This window comes from Vicia villosa, linkage group LG4, assembly GCF_029867415.1.
Source record: "Vicia villosa cultivar HV-30 ecotype Madison, WI linkage group LG4, Vvil1.0, whole genome shotgun sequence".
In the NCBI taxonomy this organism is placed as follows: Eukaryota; Viridiplantae; Streptophyta; class Magnoliopsida; order Fabales; family Fabaceae; genus Vicia; species Vicia villosa.
Window position 1 is genome coordinate 165,973,075 of NC_081183.1, and position 13,724 is coordinate 165,986,798.

At 31.6% G+C, this 13,724-nt stretch overlaps 1 protein-coding gene across 1 annotated transcript; it reads left to right on the forward strand.

Moving 5' to 3' along the window:
• Positions 1-10,144: 10,144 nt before the first annotated feature.
• On the forward strand, positions 10,145-11,797 carry LOC131600170 (benzyl alcohol O-benzoyltransferase-like). Its single transcript, XM_058872370.1, has 2 exons — positions 10,145-10,582; positions 10,706-11,797. Exons 1-2 carry the CDS (start codon positions 10,145-10,147, stop codon positions 11,651-11,653), a joined length of 1,386 nt encoding a protein of 461 aa, XP_058728353.1. The 3' UTR covers positions 11,654-11,797.
• Positions 11,798-13,724: the final 1,927 nt, after the last annotated feature.

Below are 13,724 nucleotides of genomic sequence, written 5' to 3' on the forward strand. Positions count from 1 at the left end.
TTTATTTTCAGTCTTTAATAAATGATATATTTTGATCTCTACAAAAATTTTATGAATGTAATTTTAGTTCCCGTTATTTTCTAAAATTTTGTAAATTGTTTAATTACCCTTTAACATTTAAATTTTTTAATAATTTTTTCCACACATATTGAGAATTCTGTAAAATATTTATTTACCAAATTTTAAAAGTTTTTAAAATGAAAATAATTAAATATAAATTTTTAAAATTTTAAAAGATAATGATAAAAGTAATAAAAATCTCGACTTAGAAATCAAATTTTGAGTTTTTTTTTTTAAAAAAACTTTTTATAATGTTTTAAACATGTATGCAAAATAATCATTCAAAATACACATTTATTTAATGGCAGACATTAAAACTACATATATAATAATTTTGTAAGAACCAAAACATGCCACTTTTTTTATACACGGACCAAAAACAAAATTTAGTACTTTATACTAACAATTTTTTTTTTTAATTTTTACAATGGACTTTGGAAGTTTGTGTTGGAAACTTATTGTCATCTAGGCCCATTTAGTTAATTTTTATCATTTAGTTTTGCTTGTTAAAATTAGACCTATCACAAAAATTCTCAAAATAATTTAATTAAAACAACAATTGATTTAAAAAAAATTAGATACTAGTTAGTTTTTTTTATCTCATGAACGGTTAGAGTACAATTCGTGTTGATTTCTTCATTATAAATTTATTTCAAACTCAGATGAAAAAGGATCTATTGGATGTGTATGTCCAAGTGTTCGGATACAAATAGTATAATTTGCCTTTAGAACACTTGTCATCCTTTCAAAATTTAATAATTTGATCGAATTTATTTCGTTCTTCCATTGGATAAAAATAATTAAAAATGAGTGTATATCGTTTTTTCATGAGTATTCAAATACAAGTTGTATAGCTTGTCTTTTGAATTCTTATCTTCCTTTAAGAAATCGTGACTCGATTTGTGTCAAATATTTTATTTCAAAATTGGATAAAAAATGATTAATTAGACGTATATCCCTTTAATCTTCGAGTGTTGAATGCAAGTCATATATCTTACCTTTCAAACACTTGTCACTATTACAAATAACCCCATTTCACCTCGGACGCGAAAGGGATAAAATCTCGGTTACATAGGCGAGACAACGAAGGGCGGCATGAAAATCTGCCACTTTTCCCCTTGATTATTCAAAAACTGAGGAGTAAAGTGACATTGGTCATGGGTTCGATCCCCAACAACTGGAGCTTTTGAATTTTCAAAATTGCATTACTTTTTACCTCAGTTTTAACAATAACTAAGGGGTAAAGTCCGGTTTAAAAAAATGGCTTGTTTGTTTGGTTTTAATTTGCAAAACATCAAGTTTGTTAACAAATTCTAAACCTTCCTCATCATCAACAACAAAAATAAAATCAATAGATCACAAGAAAAAACATAATTAGCCAGGGGATAATCCCCTCACAAATGGCGAAAATCCCTCACATGCAAAGTTTGCGAGGAGACAGGTCCCCTAGCTAAACAGGGAGTCACAAATTATTTGCGAGGGACCATCCACCCCACCATTTTATTTGGGGCTAACCCCCTCACAAATTGCAATCCATATTTTCCAAATTGCAACATGCAGACATAGGCACAGGCTAGGGAGTCAGCTAGTGGTAAAGTGCGTCAGAACTTCTGCTTAGGGTCAAGCCACTGGCAATATATATATATATATATATATATATATATATATATATATATATATATATATATATATATATATATATATATATATATATATATATATATATATATATATATATATATATATATATATATATATATATATATATATATATATGCGCGCACACACACAAAACTAAATTATATAAAATACCATTATATAACATTTCATACATAATATTTTTTGCATACACAAAATACAGTAACAAATTATAGAATACCAGATTATACACATAATATTTATTTTTGAAAATTACAAATATACATTATATTTTTTAAAACAACACAAATTTAACATATGAAACAACAACACTAATATATTTAAAAATCGAGAGAGAAAATGTAACTTAAGGAAATTGTCAAATATTATAGTGCGATTTTTTTTAGCCCCTCGTAATGCAGAATTTTGAATTTTGAAATTTCCCCCAATACATTTGCGAGGAAAGTCCCCACACCAAAGTACTATTAAATATATTTTTTGTTTTGTATGTTGCGAGGGGTTGATTACCTGGCAAAGTAATAAATTCAGTGAGGAGTTTATCCCCTGGAAAAAACCCTAGTTAAATAAGGTTTTTCTTGTAGTGAGAATCCTTAAACATTAAATCTCAACAATAATAAAATCCATGGATTCTTTAAACATTAAATCTTGATAGCAACAAGAACAACAACAAATAAACAAAATCAATATAATTTTTAAATACTAAAATCAATAAGAACAACAATATTAACCATTTTACTTCGTACAACTACAACTAATATTGGTAAGTTACTTTCATGCTTTCCTAACTAGAGAAAAGATTAAACATTAAAAAACCAACCTTAAAATATTTTCCTTTTGTTCCTTTCATTATCATTGTTTTCAATATAAGTTTAAATTCCAGCATGTTGCATCCAAGAAGAATAGTTATAGCATTTACATTTTCATTGGCTAGTGAAAGTTTCATGTGGATCACTAGTGTTTTATGTTGATTGATGAGATGACAATGTCTTGACCATTGTTATTTTATAAATGGACGACAAAGAGTCGTTACTTAATTTTTTTTCATCAAATTGATCATAAAACGTAGTTTTTCAGCTAAACCAAAGTAATAGGTCATAAAAAAATTTAAAAAATTAAAAGGTGATAAAACGTCGTTGTTAGGATTCGAAGACGTGTCCTCTAGCTACTTTACCCCTTAGTTTTGAGCAAAATCAAGGTAATAGGTCATAATTTTTTTTTCAAAATAAAAGGTGATAAAATATAAGTGTTGGGATTCGAAGGCGTGTTCTCTATATACTTTACCCCTCGATTTCCAGAAAAATCAAGGTAATAATTCATAAAAAAAATTAAAAGGTGTTTAAAATATAATTGTTGGGATTTGAAGGCGTGTCCTCTAAATACTTTACCCCTCAGTTTCCAGCTCAACTGAGGGAATATATGATATTTATTTAAACATGAAATAAAATGTGACGCGTATATGATTTACACCTCATTTTTTTAAAGTGAGGTGAAAGTTTTATCATAAAATGTATTATTTGTAGTAGTGTATCTTCCTCCTTAAAACAACTCTAACCTATCAAACCAACATTTTTCTATTCTACCGCGACTTACAAACAACGCTTTATTTGGCCCATGTGGGGCCAGCAACAACGTTTTTCATTGACCACTTCATTGACTTTCGGAAATTTATTTGCTCCGTTTTTTTCTCGCTGCGAAAGTCATATATACTCATCATGTAAGTTAAAATTTATACCACAACATCGGTCCATATACTGTCTTTTACTTTATCATTTACCTGGCCCAAATCATGTAAAAATACTAATTTTTTTTGACCAAGTAATGTCATGTAACTCCTAAATGTCATAGCATGTTCGCCATAACACCTCCTACTTTTTAAATCAAAATCGGTAGACATATTAATACATGTGTTTCAAACATTTGTCAACTTGGCTATCATGGTGGCACCTCTTGTACTTCTTGTTCTTTTATTGTATAAAAAGCCCTCAGTAGTAGGAGGGATGCTAGATGAATGACTCATCTCTGTTTAAATAACAACAATAAATATTTTACTTAACACAATATCAACAATGTCACCTAAGGTGACTCATGGTATATATGAGGATATAATTCAAAAATAAATGACACTAAAGATTTCATGGAGGTTATACAAGTTTTAGCCAAAGCAAAAGTTAAAAATGAAACGTGCTTATAGCCAAATCAATCATATATTTGCAATGCACTCAATTCTTACATTAAATATTGCTAATAAAAATACCAAAAGGCATGAAGAGTAAAAAGGAAAAATATATGTTCGTGTTTTATCGAGTTTTATCTAATTCTTAAGAGCACCTCATCAAATAACCTATCATCAGATTTCCAAAATAAAATTAAAAAAACTTTCCTCAACATAATAAATAGATAATAAGCAATTCAACACAACAAAAACTAACATTTCTAATAAATTGAGTTACCTACTAAAAATATGATGAAGAATATATGACAATAATGGAGGAAGCTTCATTCAAGTTTTGTTGTTTTTCCTTCGTTTCAAACATTGTTGGTGTTTCAATGACGTAAATGATGTTGGAAGAGATGAAGTTTCAAACATGTATGTGATTTCACATAGATGCCATTTTGTTTTATGATGATGAGAGTTGAATATAGAAATACTTTTATGAAAATTATACCCCGTACCCTTACATTTATCCCAATACCCCTACAATTTTTAAAAAATCTCAATTTTGTCCTTATTAAATTTTTAACTTTTTTTTAAAATTTTTTTTTTCAATTTTACTGAACCGGATATCCCAGGGGTGGGTGTTCCGGTTCCTTTTATTTTTCAATTTTACTGAACCGGATATCCCAGAATTGGGTGTTCCGATTCCTTTTTTGGTGGGTGTGTTAGGAGGACACCTCTGCAGCTGTGTGAAAGAGGCAGAAATCAAAATGTAATGGCAGACGATAAAGCTGATGGATTTTTGAAACTGCAGATGGTTAAAGTTCCTGATTTTGCAGACGGGTCGTCTCTCACAGTTTCATCAGACACGTGCAGAAGTCGGTGTTTGGAGAATTGCTCCTGTGTTTCATACTCATATGATGATGACATTGGTTGTATGTCCTGGACTGGAAATCTAATTGACATATGACAATTCTCAAGTGGAGGACTTGACTTGTATATTCGTGTAGCACAGGCTGAACTTGGTAAACATTATCCACTTAGTTTGGTTTTCTAGGGGAAATCCGGTTAGTTAAAATTTTTTAAAAAAAGAACCGGAACACCCAATTCTGGGATATCCGGTTCAGTAAAATTGAAAAAAAAAGGAACTGGAACACCCACCCGTGGGATATCCGGTTCAGTAAAATTGAAAAAAAAATAAAAAAAATGTTAAAAATTTAATAAGGACAAAATTGAGATTTTTTTTAAAATTGTAGGGGTATTGGGATAAATGTAGGGGTACGGGGTATAATTTTCTACTTTTATGCCTATCAATGAAGCATATGAAGATGAAAATTGTCCAAGATATGTTTGCTTTATGGACCCTTTCGTTCGTAGAAGAAATGAAGATGAAAAGAAACGTTGGAAAAATAAATGAAGGTAGAGTTTATTTTTGGAAAATATCTGAAATAGTTATTTTCTCTCTATGATGGAATACAAAACTGAAGGAATACAAAAATTTTAAGAGAGAGATCATTTGAAATACAAAATTGGTATTTCCACTCAATTGGAACTCTCATCTGAGAGAATAAATACATTAAAAACTATAAAAAAAAAAAGAAGGGTTAAATTCAATTCACCCCTTGCCATTAGGGCGTGTTTCGGATTTGTCCCCTTGAACCTTTTTTTTAAGAAGACACCCTTATAGAAGTGTAAAGCCAAATTCACCACACCCTTTTACTCCACATGCTGACTGGGCTTTGACTGAATGGCTTATGTGGCAAAGGAATAACACAGTCACATCTGGAGCAAGAGAAGTCCTCAAACAATCAATAGCAGAGTCACGATCCTCACTCGTTCCCTTCCGAAGAAGCTCAACAAATTTATACACAACAACAACAACAAAAAATCAGAACAATAACAATAACGATATCAAAAACCACAAAATCAATAGAGATATATGTACCAACCTGTTTGTGCAAGCGGAAGAGAATGGAGGGAGCATGGAGACGAAGGAGATTGACGGCGACGTCGATTGCGCCTGTCTCCAAGAACCGTCTGATCTGGCGGATGATGAGTCTGGAGTGGTAAGAGGAGGAAGAAGGGGAAGAAGAAGGAGATGGTGATGGTGCAGAATAGGAATCTTCGATGAGGTTTTCCAATTTGGGGAATTCGATTACGACAGTATCAAGAGCTTCCCAATTCACCGGTGTAGACTCCATTATCGAAGTTTCTGGAAAAAGAAATTGCGAGATTGAGAGAGAGAGAGAGAGGGATTGGAAGAAAGGGTGTGAAATCTGAGTGTTGTTTGGTTCGGAGAGTGAAATTTTGGTGGTATTAGAAATGGATTGATTTTTAGGTAGGAAAGGGAAAATTGGCAAGAAAGGCGACTATGTGCGGTAAATATGGATAGTGATTCTGAACCAACCATGTTTCCACAAGGATTGAATTGAATGGATAAGTAAGAACAGGGTACAAGCAATTTTTCAGTTTGGGGGAGTAAGAAAACCCTAGAATTCTATTTATTTTGAAGAAGATGACACAGTCAGCAATTATTATTATTTTGCCACATCAGTCATTCAGTCAAAGCCCAGTCAGCATGAGGAGTAAAAGGGTGTGGTGAATTTGGCTTTACACTTTTATAAGGGTGTCTTCTTAAAAAAAAAAGGTTCAGGGGAGCAAACCCGAAACACGCCCTAATGACAGGAGTGAATTGCATTTAACCTAAAAAAGAAAATAAGAAAGGCGCTCATTGAAAAATTATAAAAGTAAAAATGCAAAATGGTGGAACTTGATTGTTACAACGAGAGAGTATAGGTTATTTTGATTGATTTAAAAATTTAAAAAAAACGCCAATTAAAAAATAAATAAAAGTAAAAATTGCAAAGTAATGAGCTTTGATATGTGTTCCCTTAGGGTGTGTTTGTTTCATGGTTTATAGAAATATTCCTTGGAATGATATTCCAAAGATTATTATTCCTGGGAATATTATTCCAACCCATGTGTTTGGTAGAAATTTTGATTCCTAGAATAATTGTAAAATTGATTTAATTTAAAATTATAAAAAAAAATAAAAAATAATAGTAGATGTGAATGATAATGGGAAGTTATGGGTGGTTGAACTTATTCCCATGGGAATGTTATATTCCCACCCTTTAATCCTTGGAATAAATAAAAAAGAATCATGTGTAAATAAGATTCCAAGGAATAAAAAATACCTTGGAATAATTTTTTTAAACTTGAATCAAACATGGGAATATAGGATTCCCATAGCCATATTCCCAGGAATATTTTTTTAAACCTTGAAACAAACACACTCTTAGTCATTTTTTCTACCTGTCGTTTTCCATAACAGAGGAAATTGATGATATTTAGAAATAAAATAAAATAAACGTAGTGTGCTCAAAGATTATACTTTAGTTATTTGTTAATTAAGGTGAAAGTTTTGATATAAATTATATCCCATCAATAACTAGTTTTTACTTTTTATTTATTTATATCTCATAATTTATTTTCTGTAATGTAAAGAAATTGTTGTAATTAATAAAAAACAATTTTAAAAAATCCCAAAATGTATTCTCTATAATATAATGAATAATAATGATAGAAAAATAGGGTAAATAGTTTTTTCGTCCCTGCCATATAGACGAGTTTTGAAAAAAAACCCCGTAAAAAGAAGTTGTATAGATTGCCCTAATTTTTCCAAAATATTTTAATTTTAACCTTAAACAGGACACATCATCAAAAATGCTGGTGTGACTTTGTTTTTTATTATTTTTAACTCTGAACTTATGCCAGATGTGTCCATTCCCTATTGAAAAGTCCAATTTGCCCTTGTACATAAAACAACAAAAACACACATAGAGATGGAATCAACTTCTTCTTTCCAACTTGACCATACCTTGTTCTTCTCTTGTCAAATTTCTCCTCTGCAAATTTCTTTCCACGCTTATTCTTATAAAAATCTTCTTCTATTTTGCTTCTGTTCTTCTCACGGTTAAACAACAAACTACAGAAATCAACAAATCAACACAAAAAAACATTCACGGTGAAAACCTAGATTCCTAATTCGAACGCAATTGAAGAGAAAAGAAAGTGTAATCGAAAAAAAACAATTGAAGAAAACAATTTCTTCTACTTCAACTCTCTGCCTGAACTTCTCTTCTTCTACTGCGAATTCGAGTAGACCGCGTTTCGATGTTATGAAGCGGTTGAAGGAGAGTTGGTGTAGTGTCGCGTGGATGAGGTGTTAAAGTCGTTCAGATGCTGGTGATAAGTTTTGAACGGATGTGAGCTGATCGGTTATGATGGAGCTTCGTGTTGGTGAGGGTGTAGGTCGCGGACGAAGGTCTCGAACGTTGTTGGTGATGAGTTTTGAACGTTGTTGTCGTGTTCTGGGGTTTGAAGAAATGCTTGAGTTGGAGCAAATTGGGTTATTCATGTTTCAGGAGTTGGTGAAGAAAAAGATGAAGAAACGATGGTGCAAGAGTGACGAACATCAGGGAGGAACGAAGAAACGAAGAAGGCTGTGGCTAGGCATTAGGGTCCGTTTGGTTCAACGGAGGGGAGGGGAGGGGAGGGGAGGGAATTTAATCGAGGGGAGGGGAATGAAGGGGAAGGGAGGGGAGGGAATTTAACTAAATATATGTTTGGTTCAAAGAAGGGGAGGGGAGGGGAGGGGAGAGATTTTTAACAAAAGTATGTTTGATTCACAAGGGGATGGGAGGGATTTTAAAATCAATTTACCTTTTTATCCTTATAAATATTATTATTTGTACTTAGTAAAAATAATTCTAAATAACAATAGTATTGAGTAAATTTCACCAAATAAAAATTTGTTCATTCATAAACTATAATATAACCGTAAACAACAACACACATTAGTTGAATTATATATCTTCAACGCGAATCAAACCATTATCTGATCATATGATTCATCTAACCCAATAAAATAATTTTATAATTAAAAATAAATAAAATAATGTTAGAATATTAAAAAAATTGAACAAATAATATTAGAGTTAAAACTTTTGTTTATAAAATAAATATATTATATTTGCATATTTTGTATATTGTTATTATTATTATTATTATTATTATTATTATTATTATTAATAGTATAATAAAAAAACGTTATTACCATCATATATTATAAATAAGAACTGATATAAGTATAAGTATGTTATTATTATAAAAAAAAAAACCTAATATCAAAAAGGGAACTTCAACAAAATAAAAAGGAAAAAAACTCACCTGAGAGCACCAACGCACAAATAGCAACCGCACAATAGAAAAAAAAATAAACGTGAAATAATACAGAAAAAATCTAGTCTTTAATAATTCAATAAGGACAATCTTAAAATTAAAAAAATAATTGAGGTTAAAATAGGGAAAATAAAAAATTATGATTATTGAATCTTCCCTCCCCTCCGAATCCCTCAAATTTGGAGGGGAGCAAAAAGTGAGTCTAGGAGGGATTTTGCTCCCCTCCCCTCCCCTTATAAAAAATGAACCAAACACATATTTTTATAAATATCCACTCCCCTCCCCTCCATCTACTCCCAACCAAACAGACCCTTAGAGAGGAATAAGATTCTTATCCAATAAAGAGGGCATTTTGGTCAATTCATAAAAAATAAACACATGTAGTAAAAATAATAAAAAACGAAGCCACGTCAATATTTTTTATGATGTGTCCTGTTTAAGGTTAAAATTAAAATATTTTGAAAATGTTAGAACAATCCAGGCCACATTTTTTTTACAAGGGGATTTTTCAAAACTCGCCTATATGGTAGGGATAAAAAAAAGCTATTTACCCAAAAATTTAAATATTGTTTATTCTAAAGCCGGAGGAAATACCGGATAAAATGGGTGATTAGCATGTTCCATGTTCATTATTCTCTATTGATTATGTATATTATTAAACTTGAAGAAATCAAGGATTACCATCTGCAATTTAAATTATTCCCATTTAATTACGTGTAATATGCTCAAGGATCTCACAGATTTGCCATGTATGTTCCATTTCCAATATTTATTGTATAGTTATCTTAATTGTTTGTAAAGCTAGTATTAGGAATATTTCTAAAAAATGATTTCAACGGAAATAAATTATAAATAAAATCAACACATGTTTTTATAAAAATGGCACCCATGTTGTGATAACTTAGACTAAAAATTTCAATTTTAAAATCCGTTTGCATGCATTACTAACAATGTATTATGTTATATATACACCATCTCCACTTTCGGTACTTGCATATATCATACCATCAAAAACCATTTTCAATTATGGCTCAATCTCTGTTATTCACAGTGAAGAGACGTGCCCCTGAGTTGGTCATTCCATCTAAACCCACACCTCGTGAAATAAAATTACTCTCAGACCTTGATGACCATGATACCTTACGTTTTCATATTGCTGGCATACAATTTTACAAGTATGATCCAAATATGGCAGGGAAAGACCCTGTTGATGTTATTAGAAAAGCACTTGCGAAAACACTTGTGTTTTATTATCCATTTGCAGGTAGATTGAGAGAAGGTGTTGGTAGGAAACTTATGGTTGATTGTACTGGAGAAGGTGTTTTGTTTATTGAAGCTGATGCTGATGTTTCTCTTAAAGATTTCGGTGATAATCTTCTTCCTCCATTTCCTTGCTTGGATGAGCTACTTTATGATGTTCCTGGTTCTTCAGACTTGCTTAATGCTCCATTGCTGCTTATTCAGGTGTAGATTAGCTCTTTTTAGTTAAGGAAGATACTCGTGTTTAATTTTTAATCGTTATAAATCTATTATTATTCATTATTGATTCGATTAATATTGAGATATTTGAATTATAACCTCGTCTAGGTTACACGCCTCAAGTGTGGTGGTTTCATTTTAGCTCTTCGAATGAACCATACGATGAGTGATGCATACGGTATAGTTCAATTCATGAATGCCTTAGCTGAAATATCTCGCGGGATGAATGAACCTTCAATCTCACCAGTGTGGTGCCGAGAGCTTCTAAGCGCAAGAGATCCACCAAGAGTGACATGTATTCATCCTGAAATCGAACAGGAACCTGGTAACAATGAAGCCATAATCATATCCTTATTAGACAACATGGTCCAACGCACTTTCTTCTTTGGACCGGCCGAGGTAGCCAAAATTCACTCTCTCCTTCCGACCAACATGATACACAAGTACACCAAATTTGAAATCATCACTGCATTTGCTTGGCGTTGTCGTACAATAGCGTTACATCCAGATTCAGACGAAGAAGTTCGTATGATAAGCGTAGTCAATGCACGTAGCACATCGTTTAACCTACAACTACCAAATGGTTACTATGGTAATGTTATTGTGTATTCTGTTGCAGTGACATCAGCAAGAAAATTAATTGAAAATCCATTGGAGTATGCATTGAATTTAATTCAGAAATCAAAAGCTAATGTCACCAAAGAGTATATCCATTCTTTAGCCGACTTAATGGTTATCAAAGGTCGACCTAGTTTTTCCTTAAAGGGATTGTTTGCAGTATCCAATGTTACACATGCTGGAATTAAAGATGTTGATTTTGGTTGGGGGAAAGCTGTTTATGGTGGACCAGCCAACGATAGTTCTTTTCCTGGCATTGTTAGTTACTACTTACCATTTAAAAACGGTAGAGGAGAGAAAGGTTTGGTTTTACCGCTTCGTTTGCCAGCTCATGCCATGGAGAGGTTTGTTGAAGAGTTAGATAGTGTTCTTAAGAATAGCATTAACAATCCTACTAAGGGTGATCCAACATCTCCTATCATTAAATCGTTGTTGTAGTCTTTGGCTAATATTGTTGGTTTTCTGTATGATTGGTTGCAGTGATGTCTTTTCCTTCCGCTTGTTTTTGCTGTTGTTGGCTGATTGTCAAAGTTCTTTCTCTGAATCTTCTTTGTACCATAATTCTCAGAATGGAATTTGCTATGTGTTGTATGAATAAAATCATTGATCTGAACAATATTATATCTCTTTTAATTTGTTTAGCAAATTTCAATATTTTTTTGTCAAACTAATTATTATTCATTAGTTTATGATGTGAGTTCATAAGAACTGGATTTTGTGATCTCAAGTAACAAAGTTCAAATTTTAACTAATAAATGTAAAATGACCATCAATATTCAATATCATTGTTGTAAATAAATTCTTTTTCTCTCATTTTAAAAAAAATGTGGTAGTTATCTTTTAAAATATCTATAGCCTTAAACCAACATTCATTCTTAGTCATTCTTTTTTTTTTTTTCGGGTGAATAAAAAAATCCAAGGAATACTCGATTTTCCTATGGAATTAAGCTAAAAATCCGCAGGAAACCAGCTAAAACCTTTGTGGGTAATAAAAATCCGCAGGTAAATTTGCAGAAACAAAAATCCGCAGGTAAATCTGCAGGACTTATAAACCGCAGGAAAATCCGCAGGAAATATATTTCAAAATTTAAAAAAAAATTGACTAAATTTAATTAATAAATTGAGACTGTATTTTCTTAAAAAAAAAAAAAACATTACTATTTTAAAAAACACATAAAAGTCAATTTAGTCTCAATGAAACCACACATATTCAACATATAGACTGCAGCCCCCACCCCTAAAATCAAACATCATCCAATATCAACTCAAAGGAACCGAAAGCAACTTCATGTTCTTTAGCACGGTGAACGTTCGAGTTTTTGGAAGCCTTATGAGGAAGAATTATGTGTAATCAGTTTATAATTAAAGCGAAAACACACCTTGTATATTGTATCATATATTGGTTTTGTTACTTACATTAGAAATGCCTCATTTTCAATCCAATAAGCAGGCTTTACAGGTTCACCTGTCACTGGACTAACATTTCCAGCTAACATCCTATACAACTCAAATGACATAAGAGTAGGTAAAGATAAAAAGATGCTTAGATTCAATTAATAAAATTCACATTCATAACATACACGGAAAGTAATTAAAAATATCCTAGGTAGAGTATGTAAAGTGTATCATAAGAAAAAGTTGAGTAGTTTTCAACCTATCATTAAAATAACACTTTAAAAGACCATATTACAAATTCCTAAAATAGCCATGTTGCCTAACTATAAATTTCAACTCAAATACTTCACAAAACAACCATTTGACGTAATTACTATGTAATTACTATAGTAAGACATGTAAATCTCACCAAAGGCTACTTTTGCCAACTCCTAGTATTACGTAGTGCAGAAGCTTGGATCTATAAATCAATAACACCACCAAAAGTTGTGCAGCCAGCAAGCTGTAACTCATACGATCCCCACCAATGACATAAACCTGAACATCGAGTAGTACATTAGAGAATCTATACATGTATAGGTAACTGATTTTGACATGAAAAATCTAAAACGAAACTAAAAACTATAGGGCCTCTATTTGATATAAGCAAACACTTCTATATCATACTTTCACTTTCAATTACTAAACAAATATCAATTTTTATATTTATGTTTTTTGAAAAATTGTACGATGCGGTGACCATTTTATGTAAGCGAACCAAGCCATGGCATGTACAATTCTCGGGTTAAAACACTCAACAAGCATGGAAAGCGAAGTCTTGGAAAATAGCAACCTAGACTTCAAAAACTGGACAGTTGAAGCCAATATAATTAACAACAGTAACAACTTCAATTTCCTTAATAGTTTGGTGGTGTACACCACTCTTTCATATATAACATATCATGATCTACACCACTAGTACAAGAGAGCATAAAGAGAGCAATTTTTTGTTATTACAACAAAAACATAAGAGATTTGACCTAGAATAGTATGATAAATTACTTTTTAAAGTATATTAAAACATTACACTCTTTCTATTATGCCTGGACAAGCCACAAAGTCAAGGATGCAATCA